Source organism: Brachyhypopomus gauderio, unplaced genomic scaffold, assembly GCF_052324685.1.
Source record: "Brachyhypopomus gauderio isolate BG-103 unplaced genomic scaffold, BGAUD_0.2 sc82, whole genome shotgun sequence".
Taxonomy (NCBI): domain Eukaryota; kingdom Metazoa; phylum Chordata; class Actinopteri; order Gymnotiformes; family Hypopomidae; genus Brachyhypopomus; species Brachyhypopomus gauderio.
In genome coordinates, this window is record NW_027506903.1 from 1,210,314 (window position 1) to 1,233,631 (window position 23,318).

At 48.3% G+C, this 23,318-nt stretch overlaps 2 protein-coding genes across 3 annotated transcripts; one reads left to right on the forward strand and one right to left on the reverse strand.

Moving 5' to 3' along the window:
- Positions 1-975: 975 nt before the first annotated feature.
- vapal (VAMP (vesicle-associated membrane protein)-associated protein A, like) lies at positions 976-12,068 on the forward strand. Of its 2 annotated transcripts, XM_076991300.1 has the most exons (7): positions 976-1,146; positions 7,464-7,616; positions 8,839-8,942; positions 9,528-9,608; positions 9,888-10,133; positions 10,615-10,800; positions 10,911-12,068. In XM_076991300.1, the coding sequence occupies exons 1-7, from the start codon at positions 1,089-1,091 to the stop codon at positions 11,070-11,072; spliced, it is 990 nt and encodes a 329-aa protein (XP_076847415.1). In that variant the 5' UTR covers positions 976-1,088; the 3' UTR covers positions 11,073-12,068. The 2 variants fall into 2 exon arrangements, with proteins under 2 accessions (XP_076847415.1, XP_076847417.1); XM_076991302.1 differs by lacking the exon at positions 9,888-10,133 and having other exon boundaries at positions 983-1,146.
- A 249-nt stretch (positions 12,069-12,317) lies between these two features.
- LOC143493125 (protein APCDD1) lies at positions 12,318-22,894 on the reverse strand. The gene is made up of 5 exons (XM_076991299.1): positions 22,466-22,894; positions 19,428-19,611; positions 18,415-18,940; positions 14,534-14,855; positions 12,318-13,708 (listed from the first exon to the last, which is right to left on the reverse strand). The coding sequence occupies exons 1-5, from the start codon at positions 22,512-22,514 to the stop codon at positions 13,263-13,265; spliced, it is 1,527 nt and encodes a 508-aa protein (XP_076847414.1). The 5' UTR covers positions 22,515-22,894; the 3' UTR covers positions 12,318-13,262.
- Positions 22,895-23,318: the final 424 nt, after the last annotated feature.

The following is a 23,318-nucleotide window of genomic DNA, read 5'->3' on the forward strand; positions in this document are numbered from 1 at the left end:
CATATAATGGCCTTTTCCAAACTGCTGAAAACTGAAAACTTTGATGATGTAAAATTTTCTAAAAGAGAGACAAAAACCACCAAATTATCTGAATATGTAAAATGTTGCAATCATATTACAATCAATTGCAATCAAAAACACAAAAGATAATCATGAGAAGTCTGAAGAACCTTCACACCAAAAGACAACCTTATAAATGCTCCCAAAATAGGTTTGAGGGGAATTTTATACCTGGTGGACATCAAAGGCATCTGGCTACAGTTCTGTCCTTTGTTTACAGGGAGGAGAACAGTCTACAGTGCCGCGCTCAGATGGGTCTCAGCCACAACCCGTTTATTGTCTTGAGTGTCTAGGGTGGATGTTGGCCATGTCTGATGTGATCAAAGCAACACTACATTGTTTTCTATGTGTCAAAGGAGGAAAAGAAAAAAAAAACACACGGACCATCTGTTCACATCAAAAAGCTTTTTAAACAGTTCATGGAACGGCTCGAGGACTTCGTCGCAATGAAGCCAGAAACAAGAGTTTAAAAACAACAAAGTGGCACCCTTGGTTTGTTAAAATTGAAACTCGAAGAAGGACAGAGGATCTGTAATTGTTAAAATAATAATAATGTATTATATTGACAGATATATTAGAAAACAACAGTTACTCTTGAGATATCTTGTTTCTGTAGTAGTCCATGTCCCTTTGCGGCACTCTGTGCAGACTGGTTTACCTGAAGCAAGCTAATTTATTTGGTGAATGGTATCCTAAAGGATGGAAAATTCTTTATTTTTATGTGGACTAATGGTGTTAGTCTCACGATGACCATGGCCATATAATTAATGTTGTAAATGTCTTTTTTTTTAGCTCAAGGATAAATAGTTTTGACCCAGTACGATCCATCCACACGCACCATTAAACTTAAGAGGTGGACCATAGGAAATTGTCACCGTGTGCGCGCCTAATAGCGGCGCGTTCCACGGCATGGATCTTGCGAGCGCGTGCACGACGCGTTCGGCGCGCCCGTTGAGGTTTTGGGTTTCTGCGCGCTCGGTGTCTCGGTCTACAAACCGCGGCGCAGCGTTGCGTATCCGTCAGCAAACATGTCCAAGTTGGAGCAGGTCCTCATCCTCGATCCTCCAAACGATCTCAAATTCAAAGGTAAGGGACAGTCGACGTTCATTCACGACCAATTTAAAAACTAACCGAAACCGGGTTTTTTTTTTATTTCCACGCACACACACACACACACACACACACACACACATACACACACACACACACACACACTTGCGTTTAGTCGCGCCGACCGCAACGCCGCCATTTTGAGGTAGGGAACGAGGGCCGCGGCGGATCCCCGGCCTCGAGTGACGTTACTCGCCCGGCGAGCACTCGCCTTCCTCGGGATAGCCGGCCACATAGTTCGCCTGCTCCCGTAGGAACGGTCCGGTTGCCTCTCCTCATTCCTGTCAGTAACGTTAAGCGCTTTTTGAGCGGCAAACACCCCACTGGTCACCACGGTGCTGATGTGGGCTTGACTTCCTAACTTTTTTTACTCGTAAAACGAGCCACTTTGTACACGTTACGTACAAAAAAACGAACTATGTCTGACTAACCGAGCGAGTTTCTCCGTTGACACGTTAGCCAACATTAGCTAGCTGGGCTAGCTACATAAACATATGATGATGTGAGGAAGGTGTGTGGCGAGCTCCGGCTAGACGAGTTTATCTCGCCGGCTACAGGACTTTAATGAGAGTATGGTATATAAAAACCAGATTCTACATTTATTTTTTTTTGGTTTAGCTATTAAATGACGACATGAGAACAAATATAAACCTACATATACACACACACACACGAACTTGCAATGCCTGATCAAACTTCATAAGATCTCAACACTAATAAGCAAATGGACCTACAAAGTAACTGGCATAAATACAGTCGTATTTGGTTTGTGGGGATGTATTTGTTCGACAGGAAGAGTAATGCTGTTATTGCTGTATGCAATATTGATATGGACCATAATTTATGCCCCAACCATGACACAATGTCGTAGTGTGTGTAACTACATGATGTGTAGTGCCCATGGCAGTGCTGGTTAAAGTGTACGTGCTTCCTACGTGAGTCCAAAGGAGCCAGCCACTGACAATAAAACATCATGTGGTAATATAAGATTGTGTGCTGTAATTGGGGAGGAGATTTGTGTTTTCTGCACGGTCTCATTCACGCTTCTGATCAGGTGCTCCAGCTGCTTGGTTTGGGTCCATGTCCATCTTCCTGCACGGTGCCGGTCGCGTCCCGTGAGAAGCGTAGACTTCGTGGCATCGGCGACATCAGTTCAGTTCAATAACGCAGATCCAATAACACCTTATTACGGAACTAATTCTATAATTTACACAGGGCCGTGCTCCGGCCTGTTCTTTTTCCACTGGCATTGAGTGGCCAAGGAGGCAGGCGGTGCCCGCCAGGGGTATTTATCTTGCCAGAGGTGCAGTTTTCGCACCGTAGTTTTGATGGTACCGGGGCAGGTGTATTCTAGCTGCTGTAAGGCTCATGTAAGTCGAGAGTGTCATTTTGAGGGCCGGCTTCCTTGATTGTCATCAATAGGAGTTAACCAGAAAGCAAACAAGGCAGCGCCTTGCCAAGGTGTTGACATTACAGCTCCGCTTGCATGCAGAGCTCTTGTATTGGTGCGTTCCAACCTAATCTCTTAACTACAGCGAAGCCCGCTTCCTCAATAAAAGCCAGCAGTTAGTTTACGGGGTTCACGTCTGTGCTCCGGACAAAAACAGAAAAGGTACCAAGCACACACCGAAGCCATAAATGGAAACACTTAACTGTAGGTGCACGCTTAAGATGTGTTTGTTCACGCGTGTGTCCAGGTCCTGAGAGATACGACATTAATGACACGAGTCCACCCCATCAGTATGCAAAAAGAGCTTTAATGAAAACACAGCCACTCTGTACTGGTCACACATTAACCTGCACCTGCCTAACTTGTTCTACAGTGGGGTTTTGTCTCAAAATCTTAACCTGATCTGTTTGTGAACCTGCACCTGGCTGTCCGCTCCAGCCATACCATATGTGCCCATGTAATCCAGGAACATCGACCTGCTGGAACCGTGTGGACTTTGCCCTCATCACGTAGACTCGGGCCAACCCTTCTCTGCTCTTGTCTTCTTCTGTTCTGTTCCCAGACTAATTTGTCGAGTGAGCGGCAGGACTCCAGGTTCATAACTGGCGGGCCAGAACCCTGTTTCTGCTGAGCTGTACACAGCCACCAGGTCTAGGGTCTTGCGACGCTTCTCAAACGCTGCCGGGGTCTCTGTACTGTAGGGTGGACTACCTACTGCCCCCTGTCTATCCCCTGTCTCTTTCTGTATCCCTCTCTGTCTCCTGGTTTATCTCTCTTCCTCCCTCTGTCTATTCTTGTCTATCAGTCTCTCCGCCTGCTACTCCCTCAAGCTTTCTCCCCCCCATCCAGCTAAGACTCGTTATTTATAGTGGCAGGGAGGCCGTGGAGACTGGTACAGAGAGAAAGTTGCAGAGATGGGGGAAGTGAAGAGTAGCAGGACGACTCCAGCTTCCTAGAACGATTCATTTTTGTAACATCGTCTTTCTCCCGTCGTGCCTCTACGATGCCGAGCGAAAACCACGACGTCCTGTGCGGCGAACGTCGCCCCTGGGCAACGAGTCCGGAGGAGAAATCTGATTCATCTCGTCGCACTTTACAGCCGAGACGAAAGAGCTTTTAAAGTGGCCAGAGTCCATCTGAGGCTCGGATCAATGTCTCGCGTGCTCACATTAACCGATTGATCCAGGAGAGTGAGTCCGACCCGTGCAGCGTTCATGTATGTCAGAGCCACACTGCAGGCGGGGTGCACCTCAAGTGACCTCCGAGCCGCTGGGATCCCTCGGTGGGCTTGGTCCGTGTTCCCCATAAGAACTGCATTAAGAAATCGGGTTGAATTTTACATGACCGTCTAGGAACGAGGGACATTGTAAAACAAAGATATTGTCATGGCCCCATTGAAAGTGGAAGAAAAACTGACAAATGACTCCACCACGTCATGCAGGTGTTTATTCGATCACGGGCGAGTCTTGCTTTGTTTGATTTTGCTTTTTTTTCTCTCTCTCTCCTAAAATATGTAAAAGTATTTGCATAGTGCTCCCAGTGGCACTGGTCTGCACTGCACACTGTCAGCTTCTCCCAGACATTTCTGAGATGGAAACCAGACCTGCATCACCTGGGGAGATAGTGGATGTAAATGTCCATGGATTGACCATAATTTGGTGCTTTCCTTAGATTTGCATGGAAGCCTTTCGTGTCAAACACAAACATGTGTGTGATCATCTTAATATTTGATCCAGATTAAATTGTGTTGTTCCAGGCTAGTCAACTAATCAGTAGGGAAGGGTTGGTGTCATTACAGGAGGCTTCACCGTTGGCCTAGACAAGGAAGATATACTGCGAGATACATGCATACTTATGCAATTTTAGTGAGTTTCCTGATTTCAGAACTCATTTGTTTATTTGGGATCATTCAGGATGTGGATACCTTGATGATGAAATGGATAAAGTTCCCTGCCTGCGTGTCTAGTTTATTATTAATTTGCAAATTGACAGTAGGTTAATGCATTCAAGTGGTGTTTATTCAGTTTGAAAGGGTTGTGATCCTATTCAGTGGAACTTGGGTCTCTTAAAACTCTTCATCTTTGTGAAGGTCTCACTCCTTTGTGGCAGTGTTGTCCTTTCACAGAAGGCTCAGGTGTTTGCTCTGACCCCCCCCCAAGCACACCTGAGCCAAGCGATTACGGACACTGAACACCTTCCACAGGTGTGACAGCAGCAAAAATCTGGTCTGGGTGGACACACCTGTGTGGCTCGGGTCAAGCATTTCCCAAAACGCGACATCGCCGGAACTTTTTCCTTCTCTCGACTTTTCGCACGGTGGAAAACCTTCCGGCGAGTTGGGAAGAGGCGTCGGACGGACGCGTGGGCCGGCGGTTCGAGCGTGGCCCGTCCGACGGAACGAGGAGCTGAAGGAGCGAGGGAGGTGGGCAGGTCTCCGGGCGGCGCTCCGTAACCTGATCCCAGCGCCTTTCCGCCGCACCCGGAATGTGAGCAGGCAGGCCTCTGGTTACTCGCGTGGAGCCTTTGACTGCTGAAACGCTGCCTGGGTTCATGTGAAGAACCAAGGTAGTTATTCCAGGACGGGCCCTGGACTGGACTTCTGTCACCCAGTTTGGACGCAATTCAGCCTCGAACTTTACACACCTATAAATGACTAATTTCAGCTCACATAACCCTATTTTAAAAACTGTATGTGGGCTTAACCGAATAAATTATGGAAGACCACTAAGAGGAAAAAAAAACCTAATGTTTTATCAAAGACTAGATCACTTAATAAGGAGCAATGGCCTAACATTATCAGTTCATTGAGATCCCCCAGTGTCCTTTCTGATGGTACAGTGTTCTGTGCGGTTTGTGCACTTGGTTCTTGGCTAACGCGAGACCGACGTTCTCCCAGTCGTTTTGGCTTACAGGTCCCAGTTCCTGGTGTGGTTCTCCGCTCTTGTCTGGGGGCCCTCCTGCTGGGGACCGTGCTAATGTCACACATACCCAGCAGCTACTCGTCTCTCTGTCATGAGATCCCCTGCTTGGCTCACCTCTTCTCCTCTCACCTCCTTGGCCGTAACCCGACAAAGCTGCCGGAATGTTTTAAACTGAGTTCGACCTTTGGATGAAGGCTATACCGCCTCCTGCCACTGTCTGTAGTGGATGTTCGAACTGCTCTGGGCTTTCAGAGGCCGCATCGAAAAGACGGATCATTTTGTTTGAATCGTATTGTTGGAGTTTGTATCGGACGATAACTGTTCAAAGCAAAGATATTGGCACTGATTTAATTTTAGGCTTTGCTATAATTACGTTGATTAAATGGTGTTCTTGTATGAGCAGACATGAGAAACGCTGCTGGATGTTTTGTTACTAGTAAAATATGATGTCACACAGGAGTGATCTAACCGTTTTCGCAACAGTGCTGTTTAATTCACTTTAATCTGATGCGTTAACGAAGACGGTTTCAGGTTCCGTTACACACACAAGTCTCGACTGCGGTCAGTCAACATTTAAGGATGTTTTCTGAGTGTCGGGTGGCGTGTGTGACACAATCGGCATGCGTTCTGATGTCATCGATCGAATCGCGGCGAACGTAAGGCTAGAGCGCGGTACCAGCACCAGGGCGCGGAGCGGGCGAACAGACGAGTTAGCCCGGTGGAAGAGTCCTCGTCCGACCCGTCTGGAACGCCCGACATTCCGTGGAATACCCACGCACCGTGATCAACTCCAGCCAAACACTGTGTACACACACACTTGTTTGTATGAGCCAAGCCATTTATGCTGCTTCGCCATCAGTCCCGAAGAAGTTCTTGGTGTTGGTCCGAACAATTGACTGGTATTGGGTGCTGCTACTCTGGTGTCCTACTCATCTGACGTGCGTTTGTGCTGACGAGGTTGGAGAGGAACATCGACGCACGTGCGCTCACGTATCGGCCGGGTTAATCACACACAGCAAATATTTAGCAGCTAGTAAAGAATTCTTCAAATTCCTACAGTGCGTAAGTTTGAGATTTTACAGCTGATGCTCAACTTTGCAATGGAATATTTATGGGCAGCGAGGCTGTGTTAAAGGACGTGTGTGTGTGTGTGTGTGTGTGTGTGTGTGTGTGTGTGAGAGAGAAGGGCCTGTGCATACCAGTGAGACGACTTTACAGAAAGTAGAATCTGTCATCACCAAGGTTTTACGAGAACCTGTGAAAGTACAGGATTCTAGGCCCACACAAAGCTGCCTCTCTCTCTCTCCCTCCATCTCTCTCTCTCTCCTCCCTTCCTTCTTCTGTCTCTCTCTCTCCCTCCATCTCTCTCTCCTCCCTCCCTTTTTCTGTCTCTCTCTCCCTCCATCTCTCTCTCCTCCCTTCTTCTGTCTCTCTCTCCCTCTCTCTCTCCCTCCCTCCCATCTTGTGGAGACGGATCTCTTCATTCTGGTTGTAATATGGATAATTAGCTGCATGGTCAGCAGTGTTCTAGCACGTCTACTGTGCAGCTCCCTTTTCCAGCACAGCACAGAACTTTGCTCCCGTATTCACAAACAAAGTGTCTGAAACGACGTGCCGAGCTGCAGGTAATATATGAGAGCTACACTCAGTTCATGTGGAGGGTGTTGTACCAAGGCTGTGTGAGGAGCAGGAACGCCAGGCAGGTAAAGTGGGAGTGTTTGAAATTTGATCCTAACTTATTCCAAACCTGTGTCACAACGCAAGCTCTGGATAGGAAGCCCTGAGATTCGTGCGTGGTCACGTGTGACCCGCTGTGCCCCACGTCGACCACGCTCACGTGTGCCTGGCCTGTTCTGGAGGGTTTTTTTTCCCTCCTGAACACACAGCTGTTTGAAACACACTCTGTCTTGCCTCCCTCGCAGGTCCGTTCACAGACGTGATCACGGCCACCTTGAAGCTGACAAACCCGTCCGACAGGAAGGTCTGTTTCAAGGTGAAGACCACGGCGCCCCGCAGGTACTGTGTGCGGCCCAACAGCGGCTCTGTCGACCCTGGCTCCTCCCTCACCATCTCGGGTAAGCCGGGCCTCATTCAGCACCTGCTCTGAATTGTCTGTTCAGTTTCAGAACTACATATCCCAGCATTCTCTCCGGCAGTGCACATAAGCTGGTAAAACTGTTGGGTTTGTGTTCTTATTGGGCTGCTGTGAGTTCACAGGTGTTGGAGCTGCCCAGCAATTTAAAACGAAAAGATCAAGAATATTTAATATATTTAAAGAATGCTGTGAAAAATTTGGAGACAATTAAGGCATGAATAGTAATAAAAAAACAACTAAATGAATAAAAAAGTTAAATGATTCATTCATGAAATAAATTTAAAGGAACAGTATTCCGCCCATCAGGGCCGTAAAGTTCAAAAGTGCAGAAACCCAACGTGAGCGTGGAGAAAGCACCGTGGAGACGGAGCAGCTGCCAAATAAAAGTCCCTACCAAATAAAAGTCCCTACCAAATAAAAGTCCTTACTTTCGTCTTGAGTGTGTCATTCATCTAGGTCAGAGTTTCAGAGTCTGTATCCACGACATCAAAAGTCCACCTCAAACTCTTTAGTTGGGTCAGTGAGCAGCACCGACATGTTTTTAAATCATGATGAATAGAACTGCAAGAACTCAGAAGAGCAGAGGAAGGTGCTCAAGAGATCCAGTCCATGGTCTGCTTCAGGAGGACTGGCCAGAGATTTGTGCCATAAAGCAGAAAAATGTCCTCGGGTAGGAAATTGCCAACAGCAGCCCTCTCTGTTTAGGTGTGTGTCCCACATCTTCACGTTCAGAGACCTCATCAGTGTTGTACGAGGCTTTGTGGCTCTTTTAGAGAGACCGATCATCCAGTGTAAACTTTGCTAACTTGTGTGTGACGTTAAGTTACTTTGCAGAGTCGTGTAAATGGACACTCTTAATTTTGCCAAGCAGCAGGCATGGAGAAAGTTCCTGAGTCACCATGACCATCTCTGGTCCTACGTTTAGGAGAATGTAGCTCTGTTAATAATGTTCTTGGATCATGAGTGAGTCTTTCCCATAGCTGTTAGTCTGCTGACTGCCCTTACACAGCAGCATGTTGAGCCAGCACTGTGCTACTGTCTATCTGATCTCCAACCAGCTGGTGTAAACCTCTCACAAACAGCACAGAATGACCTTGAATGACTTTTTTATAACTTATTGAAGCAGTCGGTCCTCAGTGTGAAGCGTTTTTGAGATGCGGTGACATGGTTTGTTGTTTTTGAATGTTTGTTTGTTTTTGCAGTTATGCTACAGCCATTCGACTACGATCCCAATGAGAAAAGCAAACACAAATTCATGGTGCAGACCATCTTTGCGCCATCCGCCATCGCAGACACAGAGTCCATGGTAAGAGTCAGACTCCCCGCCCTTTACCTGCACCTGCAGTTTGATCTTTGAGTCAGTAGAGGGCAGCAAAGTTCGATCTTGCTGTCATAGGTTCTGTATTGTAGGCAGGGCCAAGCAAGTTTTGTATAGCACTTTATATATACAGACAATTCAAAGTGCTTTATATAGACATAGAAGGTTAGAGATTATTACACATTTGGAAGGTTTTCAACAAAAATCAAAAGGAAAATGGCACAAAACCAATTTATTAAACTAAATGGATGTTTTAAGGAAGTTGCTTTGAGCGGTTTCATGTAATCCAAGTCCAACTAATGCTTTAAACCTTGTTCCTGAACTCACGTGGCCACGTTGTTTAAACCCTAAACATGGACACCGGTAGTTCCTGCTTGCTGGGTGGGTCTGCAGGTTTAAATGGGGTGTATTGACATGCGCTTTTGTGCGCTGGTTTGTGTGTAAATAAACGTCGCGTTTCAGTTCAGGCACTCTGAACTGTGTGTGTGTGTGTGTGTGTGTGTGTGAGTGTGTGAGAGAGAGACTAGTCATTTAGGCTGATCAACCATGCACCTTTTCCCCTCTTCCCTACAGTGGAAAGATGCAAAGCCTGACGAACTCATGGATTCCAAACTCAGATGTGTGTTTGAGATGCCTTCTGAAAATGATAAGATGGTGAGTATAACCTGGGAGAGATGGAGAGAGGGATAGAGAAAGACAAAAAGGGAGAGAGGGAGAATTAATGCACATCAACCCTTGATATAAATAAAGGATTAAAACTTTGTTTGTGATTCTGAAATGCAGTATAGAGTTTAGATATGCTGTAGATGCACTGTATACACACACACACACACACACACACACACACACACACACACACACACACACACACATCTGACTCTACAAACTTTTAGTATGTCCTGTAGTATTTCCTCTGAATCCCAACCCCTGCAGTTTGGCCTTGGCACCCCCGTGCATGTGAGCCAGGCCATGTTTGGGGGCGGGGACTCTGGCGTGGAGAAGGTCCGTCGCCTGGTTCCCCGTGTTCTGGCCACGCCCACCCCGAGCAGGGTTGAGTTCCGCACCCCTCTGCAAGCTCGACCCCCCTTCCCTCCGACCCCCGGCAGCCATAGCAACAGGAGCGACCTGCAGGGCTACAGGACCGCGCCCAGTTCAGAGGTCAAGATCAGGAAAGTGCAGGTGTGTGAGGGTTAGACACACAGGCAGGGAGCAGACCCAGGCTGCTGGGACTCGGCTACAGGGTAGGTCAAAGTTCGTTTAATATCTTCAGGCAGTCGGATGAGAACAGGAGGAGTTTGGCTCGAACACAGAAACCCCGTGTTGGATCTTTAAACCATTTGTCATCCTGATGTGTCTAATCGAGCGTCCACGTATCTTGGCTAAGTTGGTGTACTGAGTGCTCTAAATATAGCGTGTGGTTTTGAGTCGGGCCAGCTAAGAAGCTTTTTCTGTTGCTGTGTTTGTCTACCTCACTAAGCAGCCATAAAGCAAGATGTTTGTGTAATTGGGCCAGACTTAATGGCCTGGAGTGTGTGTGTGTGTGTCCCCCAAACACACACACACATACACCCTCCCCTCTCTGGGCCCTGTGATGTGGTATTCTCAGGGCTCTCCTAAGCCATCAGTCACGCGCTGACCCACCAACGTTGTTTCTCCGCAGAACGACTCCGACGTCTCCGTCAGCAGGGCGGGGCCCGCACTCAACTCCGCCAAGCTGGACGGGCCGGCAGTGGCCAAGCCGGCCAGCTCCGCCCTCGACGACACGGAGATGAAGAAGGTTCTGGAGGAGTGCCGACGCCTGCAGGTGGAAGTCGGCAAACTGCAAGACGAGAATCGGCAGCTGAAGGTAAAACACCTCCGGGCCACCGGGGGCCGCCGCGCAAAACACTGGGGTCGTCTGCGTTTTTCTGGGCGATGTGTGCGAGACTCGCGTCATGCTTTTCCTCTCGTCGTCAGGACGACGGCCTGAGATTGAGAAAGGCGCAGCGGTCCGAGCACTCCGCCTCCAACTCCAGCTCTCTGATTGGCCGAGAGATGTCCACCAGCTCCCTCCCCTCACTCCTGGTCGTCATAGCAGCCATCTTCATTGGATTCTTCCTGGGCAAGTTCATCCTGTAGGTGGACGGGAGGGGGGATGTGTCTTGCGTGTCTGCCAGCCTGTCCACCGCTTCCAGAGAGAGAGAGAAAGAGAGAGAGAGAGTGCTCTATCACGTGGTCTGGATGAAAGGAGGATGTCTTTCTGTTGACTTTGCCATGTCATTGGTAGCAGGGCCAACGGCAGCACACGCGTCTCTGCGGTATCCTAGCGTGGGCCTTACCTTCCTCAGCCTGACACACGGTTAGAATGACGAGAGGGGGAGGGGGGAGGGAGGGATGGAGGGAGGAGGGAGAAAGAGAGAGAGAGAGAGAGAGAAGACAAGCAGGAGCACAAGACCTTTCTCCCTTCTCCCTCTCTGTCTTTTTTCCATTTTGTTCTTTTCTTGGTGCGATGGACAGAAGGATAAATCGGGCGGGTTTATTGCACGGCGCCGGGGTGAGAGGTCGTCGGTTCAGACAGAGCGATGCTCCGTCAAACACGAAGAGAAGCAAACAGCGGCCATGTCGGAGACGTTCACTAGGAAGGTGTTATATAAACATTTACACCCCCCCCCCCCCTCTCCCACTGCTACACTCTTCTTGTTTTATTAAGAGTTCAGTGAAATGTTAGGTGTCTTGTAAATGTAATTTTAATCCTTTTTAAGCAAAGGAAAACAAACTTCCATCAAAACAAATATCAGAAAAGACGACTCGTCAACTCGCCACCTAGGGGCCTCGGAAGATGGTCAGATGTTTCTCCTGTGCTGCCTCCGTTTCCACGGGAATATCGACGGTTGGGAACAAAGACGCCTCCTTTTGTACATTTTGTCGTTTTTGTCCCTAACGATACCAACGCAGACTTTTATTACTGTTCTCATATTAATATTATTAATGTTCTTTATTTTCCCTCAATACAAAGCATTTATCTCCTCTTGAGGCAAACGTTGACTGAAGTTCGAGTCTACACCTCTCCTGTCCTGTCCCATGCTATTCAACATTGAAGAATAAATAAATGAATGAATAAATAAATAATTTGTACAGCTGTGTCTTTCCCTTTGTGTTTTGTGTTTATTTTCCCCACCAAACACAAACTACCTTGTTACTTTGGAACTGCAGTGTTTTCTCTTGCGTGTGCGTGTAGTAACTGTAGGTGGCGCTCTGACCCCACGGGCACTGGGGAGGGCAGGGTTGTTTCTGGGCCGGGGGAAAGGGCTGCATGCTGACACCGTTTTGACTGGGAGAGACTGGGACGATCTGCGTCTGAAATGAAGGCACTGCAGGACTTGATTTGGGATCAACTCTAACCCTTTTTATTGTCCTTCCATTATGGCGCTGTATTTTGATTCATTTAGGAGAAACACCGAGGACTTGAACAATTATTACAATATTTCATTTTTATTTGTACAATACAGCTAAAAACGTGATGTTAGGCACTTGCAGGTAACAGCTGTTGGTCCAGTTGTGTATAGTATTCAGCCCTGGTTTACACACTCTCACACTCTCTCTCACACACACACTACCACACACACAAATGACCTCCCAACCCCTTACACAGTGTCACATTTTATTCTCCATGTTGTCTGTATTGGTAATCCACCCCGCTAGAGGAAATGACTGTTCCCACAGCCCGACTGGGGTTTGGCGAGCAGACCAGCACTTCTGGTGGGACATACGGAACCACGATTGCTTTGAACTGTTCTGCGGGCCGTAGCACAACCCAGGAGCCAGAAATGTTGTTCAGCTCACTCGAGGGACACGTTTGTGAAGGAGACCATCAGGACTTCAGAACCCCTCCATCTGCCCCAGAGCAAACGTGAAGGTTCAGCTTCTTCTGCAGACGAGACGTCGCCTGTGAGGCTTTGCAAACTAAAGATTTGTTTAGGTTGTTTTTAAACAGCATAATTTGTTTCAGATGTTTTAGTTAGTGATGAAATAGTAATTCCATTTTCTAAAAAGCGCTGGAAAAAAAAGTTAATTTTGTCATTTTGAATGCACTCACGGTCATTGAAGTCATGCTTCACATACTGAAGAAAAACAATCTTCATAAGTCTGAATGTGAACAGTGAAATGGTTCTGTCTGCGGTGGATGTAAAATATTCCCACATTTCGCTTTTTCTTGTTTTCAATCAGAAACGTGAGACGTTCCCAGTCGTCTTGTACTAAAGTGCTGTTAGTGTCCAGCAGCAGGTCGCGTTCTTCGGAGTCCCTCTCCGACTCCCCCCTCTGCCCCTTTCAGCCAATCAGGTGCGTGATGAGCAAGCTCAAGGCCACGAGGGCGGCGGCCTGTTGTGGGCGGTCCCGCCAGCCGCTGCTCGGCCTGACGGGGCGGTCGTAGCGCCGAGCCGGTCCGCCCTCCGGCCTGTGGGTGCTGGCCGAGCACCGGACCAGCGGGGCCTGGTAGGATGTGGCGCGCCGGTCCGGCCGGTCCGGGCTGGAACCGTCGCTGGGCCGCTGGCCGTTGTACAGCAGGTAGCGCCCGTGGCCGTCGCGCTCCATGCGGAAGAGCTCGTACTCCGTGTGCGGCAGCCGGATGCCCAGCGCGACGCAGCCGGCGGTGCGGGTCACGTCCTGCTCCACGCCCACCCGCCAGGAGCCCTGCGCCCCGCACTCGTCCCCGCTGAACACGTTGAGCAGGGACGTGGTGGCCAGGTCCATCGGCATCACCCGCATGTGGTTCACTGCGGACACAAGGGCAGTTGGCAAACACTGGCTTAATAATGACTTAAGATCCGTCTGGACCAGCAGTTCCCAGTTCACAACCCACTTAACCCACCACAAAACATTACACGGCCCACATGAAAACTTAATTGGACGTTTAAAATCTACACACATACAGCCAAACAAGGTAGCCCATCAAACTTTGATTGCATAATGTTCCATTATTTTCTAGGTCAGATATACAGTGGCCACTTCACTTCTAGTTAGTGAGTCCAATATTGTGTTGTGAAAGACAGCCCTTTATCCATGATGAAATGTATCAGTCATACTCTCACAAATTAATTTTGTTAATCCTTTTGTTAATTTACATTGCTAATCCAGCCGCCAAGTGATTGTTAGCAAGCATGGACGTAATTTTGATTTCAAAAGTGGGGGGGATTTCCCCCCCCCCCCCCCCCCCCCCAATTACGTCCGTGTTACCGACAGGAAAAAAAACCTTTGGCCAACGGCCCCCTAGTAGTACCTCTGTTGCCCACTAGGGGGCTGTGCCCCACTGGCTGAAAAACGCTGGTCTAGACCAACGTCTACTTTTGTAATAAGACAGAACAAGTCTGATTGGCTGCACACAGCAAGTATAGAGAGAGAAAGAGAGAGAGAGAGAGAGAAAGCAATAAGCCTCCTGAGATGTTTTACTCGGTGAGAAAGACATTTGACACCTGCCGTGTCCTCCCCAAAACTCTTGACTGCCGATTCCACTACCATGGTGCTTTCGTGGCAACATGGTGTGTACAGTAAGCTCAGAGAAAAACAAAAGTGAAACAAAAATAAAGCAACAGAGTACTAACCTTTAAACACAAACTCGGTCCCGCCCACCACGCGGGCGGAGGGCACGCCACGGCTGTAGCGTCCCCGGGCGTAGATGGAGAACGTGGGGTGCTTGCAGACGGGGTCGGAGTAGTGGTAGTAGTGGCCCTCCCAGGTGTTGTTGTCGTCGTGGAAGACGAAGTGGCGTGTGAGGAAGAGCACCTCGGGCCGCACCTCACAGCGCTGCGACACCCACTGGCCGTGCAGGCCCACGGTGAGCTCCGCCCGCGGAGGCAGGATGGGTGGGTGGAGCTCGTCGGAACGGGCGGTGATGTGGCAGGCCATGCAGCCCTGCTCGTGACTCTGGATGGGTGGGGGCAGATGAGGTTGGAGGTCAGTCTGAGGTCAGTTTAGCGGGGCTGCTACACCAAGACATAGGAAGGCATTCATTTGAACTCCCAGATGAACTTCTCTTTTAAAAACAATGTAATACCATTTAAACATATAGTTCTCTGATGGTTTATTAAGTCCATGGATTATAGTAGCAGAGTAGAGTGTGAAACTGATCTGTATTGAACTAAAAGGGCCCCAGACAGCATCTGGAGATGGCAGGTAACGCTTGAAGCCATCAAGGAACGGTCACACCTCCACAGGCCACCGTCAGATTACATGCTGTGTCAGAGAGGACGAAAGTCGCGTGTGTTTTGGCGATTTGTCCAGACGTCTACTGGGGAAGTGGAGAAGGTTGCCAAGTCTTTCTACTCGTGAACTATGTTAGTAATGATAATCAAATTTTATTTATATAGCGCTTTTTACAACAGTTGTTGTCACAAAGCAGCTTTTCATGTAGGTTAGTACTTGTGTAGGTTAGTGTTCACGTAGGTTATTGTTCATTTACTGACAACACTTGGTTGAGATGGTTTTGTAGTGGTTTCTAGTGGAGCTCTCGTAAAGGGACATTGAGTGTGAACAGAAATGGATCACCCACTGTACAGTAATGGCACTCCAAGTTAAAACAGTGTTTGAGGGAAAGAGTGAGTTTTTAATTATCTGCTGGAACAACAGATCACTGTAGCACCACCGCAGGCTGGAAAGCCGAGACTGCGTGTGTACATGTGACTGTGAGATGTTTTCATCTCATCCTCTCTGGCAAAGATTTCAGTTTATGAATGCCTGACCTTCTGACTCGCCACAGGCTATGAAATGTAACATACCCTCCACCACACTCTCTCTCCTTTTCCCTCACTCTCCCTCTTTCTCTCATTCTCTATCCCTCTCTCCTCCTTTCTGCTCTTGGTTGTTCCATTCAACAAAACCCGTCTAAAGTGGTTTGGTAGTTTGAATCACTGTCGCCATGATCAAAGACGACAGAGGAAATGGAACCCTAGACTAATCAGCTACACAAGTCCTCTCTCCCTCTCTCTCCCACGGCCGCCATGCCCAGCTGTGCTGATCAATAAACAAATCAAAGAACGCTCACCGCCTCAGACCGGTCTGAACCGGTTTGGGACGGGAGGACGGAAAACTGCGGCGGTGGAATTGGAAACGAGGAAACAAACAAAGCAGCAGCCATGGTTGACGATCCACCCAGTAACCACGAAGGAAGAGACTGTCACTGTGGAGGCACTCTGGGGGCGGAGCAGGAGGCACACGGGGGGCGGAGCAAGAGATACTCGGGGGCGGAGCAAGAGCTGCTGCCAATCGCAACGTACGGATGGAATTGTCATCATAGCAATAAAGCATCTAAATAAGGAAGGATCATTCTCCCCAGCGGATGGGAGGAGTTGTTAATTAAATGTCTTTTAGTTCACGGCCCGGCCCTGTTAGTCTGGTGCGGTCACTGTGCATGAAAGAGTAGAGGAAACATTCAGGATTGATTAGAGTGAATACGAGTGTCACACACTTAGGATCTCATTTATAGGGCAGTGATTTGTGGAGGGGATTTTTATGTGTGTGTGTTGTGTTGTTGCTTGGATGCAAACTGTGGCTTGGTCTTCATCACTCTCGTTCAAACCTTTTTTTTAACAACAAGTCTCTGAGCGGACGTATCTGTGTTGGGAGGATGGAGTATGGAAGTTTGGACTGGGTCTAGCAGAACCACCCACTTATACCAGAGTTTTTGAGAGGTGGCAACTTAAATGAAAATTCCCGCTATGCCAATTGCACGTCTCTTAAAAAACAAAGTCTTTTAATGTGCAGTCTTAACGTGGAATGAAAGTCTGGTCTTTAGTGGTTTTCGTGCGGAACACAAGAAAGACGTTGTGTTTCGTCCACGTGAACGGCTGTCCGAACGGTCGCTGTTCTTCTGTTGTTGAGGAGCAGAATGAGTGGGAGAAGGGGGGAAAGAAAGAAAACAGGAACAGGGAAGCTCGGTTCATCTGAACATTCCCAGATTGCCTCAGGCATGCATGAAATCAGATCTGGAACATGCTCGTCAGAATAATTCAGAAGGCTGCATGAATCTGAATTCTGGGAATACCACGTGTCGATCATTCGGGGAGATAGGCCCGGTTTTGCGTTTCGGGTCCCGTTCTTGCAGGGGCATGTGCTCGCCCCGGAGCCGAGCAGCTTGGGTTGTTTACACAGCCACTCTCAACAGACACCTGAACGCACACTCAAAGCACGTTCTAATCCTAATGTTCTAAATCGGAATACGGAACCTACTGAAGTTCTAAATCTGAAGATCTACTGAAGTTCTAAACTCCTAACCCAACCCAGTTCAGTCTGGATAACAAGGCCTTAATGTGGAATGCCAATGTACACTAACTGATCACTTTTTTAGGTCCTGTATTGTAAGTGTACCCAGCAGGCTGCCATCCAGTGCCATTTACAGTGAGTTGGGCTCTTCTTGTCTCTTTCCTGACTGACCTGGTTTTGAGTAAATGCAAGTGTTGGTTGTGTGTTTTTACATTTTACTACGTACTTTTATACGTTTATATACACACACCCAAAATAGCTCTGGCCATTTGTTCTGGACTGGTAAGTTATTGCATATAACTGCCTAAATGAACTCCAGGGTTCTCCTGCTTTTTACTGAAGGACTTTGATCTTCAAGTTTCTCGTTGTAAACCTCTTTATACTTGTACTGAAGTAAACAGACTGGGCTGGCGTGTAATTGATCATAAAAACGCAACAAAGCCTCGTCCAGACAGGAACTCTCAAGACTCCATTTTCCCTCACAGCCCCGACAACGTCACGCCACATCGCCATTGGCTACTTTAACGATAAACGGTAGACGACAACTTCAACCGAACGCAGTAAACCGAGTGTAGCTGATCGCCTGTACGTTCCTGTGTTCTGTCTTAACGGATGTACTCATACACATGTGCATGCTCACACACATACACACACACACACACACACACACACACACACACACACACACACACACACACACACACATGTGCACTCTCACATATACACACATACACATGTGCATACATACACACACACATACACATGTGCATGCTCACACACACACATACACACACACATGTGCACTCTCACATATACACACATACACATGTGCATGCTCTCACACACACACACACACACACACACGTGCATGCTCACACACACACACACACACACACACACACACACACACACACACACACACACACACACACACACACACACACACACACACACACACACGTGCATGCTCACACACACACAAACAGACACACATACACGTGAATTCAATCAGCAATATTCTATCGGCAATATTGAATTCTATCGGCAATATTCAAATGACTCCATACGCAAGGGACGTCGAGTCAAGGAGTTCTCAAACGTCTCCCTTCCTGTGTTTTTATATGCGCATATGGAACAGCACGCCAGCATATGTACACACACACACACACACACACACACACACACACACACACACACAGCCTGCCATCCCCTCCCCCGCTCTGACCTTGGCGTTCTGCAGCGGTGGCTGATAACTGGAGGGCCGGTGGTATATCCGCTGGGCCGGCTCCGTGTGGATGTCCCCCAGGAACAGCTCCTCCACGGGGTGGTCGGGGTTGCGGTGGAGATACTGCTTCTCCACCCGCAGCAGTTGCAGCTCGTGCATGGCGAAGTTGAGGCCCCGCGTGCAGTCGCGGGACCCCTCCTCGCCCCACAGCTCGTAGCTGACGTTGGGCTCCCAGGAGCCCGGCCCGTGCCCCCCGCAATTCGGCCCCAGGCGCCGGCTCAGCTCCTCGGCCGCCCCTGCCGAGTGGCACGTGGCCCGGACGCCGTGCACCTGGTACTCGGCCTCCGTCCCGCCACGCACGATCCAGGAGGCCTGGCGTGGACGCACCCGCCCACGCACCACCAGCGTGTAGGCCGGCGTGGTGCACTGGTTGTCGCTGTAGTAGAACTGGTGGGCGAGGAAGGTGTGGTTGTTGTAGAAACGGTATGAGCGCGTGATGAACTCCGGCCCTGGGCGCACCTCACAGCTGTGGAGGGGGTGAGAGGTCATGTGACTAAATTTGCTGGGTTTGAGATGAAGGTTCAGCAGATTCTACACCACAGACATGTTGGAAGCTGAATGATTTTAGGCTGCACATGAAATACTGGGAGCACTGATAAATTAGAAAAGACACATCTATCCAAAATTGTATGTCATCAGATAATTTCAATATTATTTGATGTGACCCAAAAAGCATATTCGAAAACCTCTGTGATAACTTAAAAATGCCTTGAAGTTTCATTTTTATAATTACATTTTCTCTCAACAGCTCATGTTCCAAAATTGTTTGTCCAGAAAACTCATGAACGTAATGTCAATGAAATATTAGGAGAATATTTGACAGAATGGCAAAGTTCCAACTGAAAAAGTCAGCCAATTGCACAGGAGTCTTCTTTAATCCCTGTTCTGAGGTCAGCATGCCTTGGCAGGACTGTGAGTGAGATGTGGCCGGTGGTCCGCTAGAGGGCGCTCACCTGGTGGACACCCAGTGGCCCACTATGTTGGGTGGCATCTGCACGGTGATGCGCGCGCCGTTGTGCAGGTGTTTCAGCATGTGCAGGCACTGCACGTCTTTCGGCGGCCAGTTCGGGTTCTTTTCCAGGGCGAGCCGCGGAGGGTGGCCGTCGGGCGCGTGCAGGGACGAACTCTCCGCCCAACCTGTCAAACACGCCGCGATCAGAGACGATGGCAACGCTTAACACACCGGCGAACCGAATTTACGCGCACTGCAACTGGACTGTAAACTGCGTAGATTGCAATATACAAAACGTCGTAAATAGGCTAAGATCATCTTTATGATAACACCGCTCCTAGCTCCTAATAGCCTACCACATACGTCCTTAAGGTCATTACACGAAACAACAAAACATCAAAGCACTTATCGGATATTCCAGGCTAACGGGTTGCAGCCCATGACGCATTAAGACAGCACATTCATGCGGAGGACATATTTCACCCTGAACTTTGGGCAATACAACCTTGTCAGGAAAGGATGCTTGCCAGTGTCTGTCGAAGATTGGTGTGTCTATGCTTACAGGAGAGGGCCATACGTGTGTTCTCTGGAATTACTGTCCACCAAAGTCTGTGCACTAAACTGTTTTTCCTTTATGTTTTACATGGAATATTTTTGGAACAAAAACGGAACTGCACGTGTGCTAATCTCTCCAGCTCCGGCTGGTTTTGCACCTGTGTCCAGTCCGGCCTAACAGCTCGGCATACGGCAACCGCCTGCCAGGCTGCGTGTTTTCAAATCCCGACACCCGAAACCACAGTGAAAAGCGCCAGACGCCCAGATCGTGGAGCGCAACCTGTCACGCGCGCTGCTGCGGCGAGCACGAGCGCACAGGGCCTTTACTCCGCGAGACGCACCATTACTTCTGAAGTGGATCCAGTCTGAGATAAGAACAGACTATTTATCATCGGCCAAATGAAGAATTTGAACCGAACTCACTGCAGCCTGGACGAGAGCCTAATCACATTAATGTAAACGATATTCTGTATGTGAAGAGACGCACGAGTATAGTAAAAAATAATACGCGGATGAGTCATTGGAACAAAACACTGATAATAAAACAGGATCTTGGCCTCAAACCGTCAACGTGAATGGAGCCCTATGCCAAGCCTTTCTGAGTACACAGTAGTATTGAAGTCGGACACGGATGTTGTTATTATTCCACTATCTCAAATATCCTTTATATTTACCAGAGCGTCATAAATCACGGCTGGTGCCTGGACCCACCCATTTTATTGCAGTTCTTAACACATCAACTTTATTTTAACCCTTCCCGTGTACATTTGTCAAACCTAATATGCTCTCTCTCTCCTGAGGTCCGTAAACCACTCTTTCCCAAGCTCTCGCCGCCTAATTCAAAGCGCCCATTCTGTTCCCCACGCTCCCACCACCAAGAACATTTCCAGTTGGCCCGTTCCCATCGGTGAGCTAACGGTTCTGGGACGGCTGACAAACGGACGAGCCCCAGAACTTTACCATGTCCCATCACATCTACTGTGTCTGAGGGACAGTCGTTCAATGCCAGACCACAAGAGTAGTTTATTAACCCTTCGTTAATACAGATAATATACATGCGTTTTATTAGACCGTAGGTGTTTTAATAGATACATAAATGAAACCCAGGACAGGACCACGTATCAGCTTACACTGCATTATCTCCAATGTGCTGGGTTTCTGGGTAGATTCGGGCTGAACGTAATTGGATTTTTCCTTAATACATTTTTTGCTATTAAAATCCTATTTTGAGGGTACATGCCCCATTATTAAAAGATGCCAGGTCTAATTTTCCACACCAGAGTCCCAACTGTGAGGAATCGTATTTCAAGGTAGACAAATAAACGGATCGATCTGGTTTAATTCGAACACACATTCGCGCATCTTGCCCGTGCACGCGCCTTCGGTGTCGAGCGTGCGCGCGTGGCATTGGGGGGTCTCGAGCTCGGCGTGAAGCGCGCACCCGAGAGAACCCCGGTACAGTGTAGGTTTAGGTTACTGCTTTGAATTACCTTTGACCTCAGTTTGTCTGACACCCCCCCCCCCACCTCACCCGCAATATGTAGCGCATGCTCTAATCTGGCCTGACGGCGGAAGTTTTATGGCTGATATGAAAGGCTGCAATAACGCGCCACTTAACTGAACGTTGGTTGGTTTAAACACACCCGGGAGTTAAGTGGATTTGAAACGATCGTTTTTATCTCCACGCGCCATTTGAAGTGGCAGCCAAGCCTTGACCACCACTGTCATTTCCAGCAGATGAGGGGGGGGGGGGGTCAGACCCACGAGTCCTCCCCATGCCAAACCAGGCTCACGAGAGCTGAAGTGGTGCCTTGGAGTCCAAATCTGCCCTCATCTGCCCCAGAGCCCCCACCAAGTGAACTCCCCTCCCCTCTCACACACACGCACCCTGACGACATCACTTAAACATAAGCCCACCGCGAAACCTAAATATTACAATGGGAAGTAAACTTGTTCATTTCACAAGACTGCATGTAAGCCTGTTTTAAAGAAAAAGAGCCCGAGTCGCCAAACGAGGAAAAATGATAATGGAAGTGACTAATCTGTGACAATTGTGATTAATACTTCCAGTGGGAATAACATTAAATATGGGTCAGAACCAACGGTCACTAACTTACGTGCGCGCACACACACACACACACACACACACACACACACACACACACACACACACACACACACACACACACACACACACACACACAAACTTCTACTACTACTACAACCGCTACCGCATCGACAAAAGCGAGTTCTTTAAAAAAAATCTAAAATTACAAAAAATAAAGACCGAATTAGTGTTCCACACAAAATGAACACATATTAACATGGATGACATTAAACGCAGTTGCATACACACGGTGTGCGCCGTCACGTGATGTAAATATAACTTTGATGTAAATATAGCTTTGTCTATAACTTGAATTTAATCTGCTTTAATCTAAATGGGTCTAATAACTTAAACGTTTAAATGAAGAACCGACTCACCAAACACCACTACTGGTAGTATTGCGAGAATGAGCATTCTCCAGAGCATTCTCCAGAAGAGAACTTCAGTTTACTGATGCTAAACGAGTCTTCACCTTCAACTCTTCAGCATTCACGAATCCATAAAAGCGAAAAAACACAAAACAGTCCAGATGGTCCAAGACGCAAAACGTATTTACATTGCAGTGAAAGCGCGAGAGAAACACTTGAAGTTCAAGTGCGATGTGTCTTCCAAAAGTGCCTACAGCAGTCCTGACTGTAAACTCGAGTGGTCGCACATTGGAAAAGGCAGAAAAAAAAGTATTGCAAATTTGACGAGTTTTCATAAACACGTTACGCTCGACGTGTCCGGTTCTTTCTTTACAGCGAGTGCATCACACCGAAGTTAAAGCGTGCACAACGCGTCTGAGAGCGCGAGGAGGGGCGAGGGGCGTGGATCACTCTACCGGGGCTGCTGGGGTTGAAGTTTCTGCACAGTAGATGAACAGCGTAGTTTAATCCTGTTAACTCCAGCCTGCACTGTCAGAGGGTAGGATGTACGTGTAGGGTGTAAGTGTAGGGTGTAAGTGTAGGGAGTAAGTGTAGGGAGTAAGTGTAGGGAGTAAGAGTAGGGTGTAGGGTGTACGTGTATGGTGTAAGTGTAGGGTGTAAGTGTAGGGAGTAAGTGTAGGGTGTAAGTGTAGGGAGTAAGTGTAGGGAGTAAGAGTAGGGTGTAGGGTGTACGTGTAGGGTGTAAGTGTAGGGTGTAAGTGTAAGGAGTAAGTGTAGGGTGTAAGTGTAGGGAGTAAGTGTAGGGTGTAAGTGTAGGGTGTAAGAGTAGGGAGTAAGTGTAGGGTGTAAGTGTAGGGAGTAT

Bases quoted from the DNA above. Each gene is read 5' to 3' on its own strand.
- LOC143493125 (XM_076991299.1), bottom strand. From the start codon at position 22,514: ATGCTCTGGAGAATGCTCATTCTCGCAATACTACCAGTAGTGGTGTTT. The intron at 19,612-22,465 runs GTGAGTCGGTTC...CGTGTTTGACAG, and splicing joins ACTACCAGTAGTGGTGTTTG to GTTGGGCGGAGAGTTCGTCC. The intron at 14,856-18,414 runs GTCAGAGCGGGG...CCACCCATCCAG, and splicing joins CACCGCTGCAGAACGCCAAG to AGTCACGAGCAGGGCTGCAT.
- vapal (XM_076991300.1), top strand. From the start codon at position 1,089: ATGTCCAAGTTGGAGCAGGTCCTCATCCTCGATCCTCCAAACGATCTC. The intron at 10,134-10,614 runs GTGTGTGAGGGT...GTTTCTCCGCAG, and splicing joins TCAAGATCAGGAAAGTGCAG to AACGACTCCGACGTCTCCGT. The intron at 10,801-10,910 runs GTAAAACACCTC...TCTCGTCGTCAG, and splicing joins ACGAGAATCGGCAGCTGAAG to GACGACGGCCTGAGATTGAG.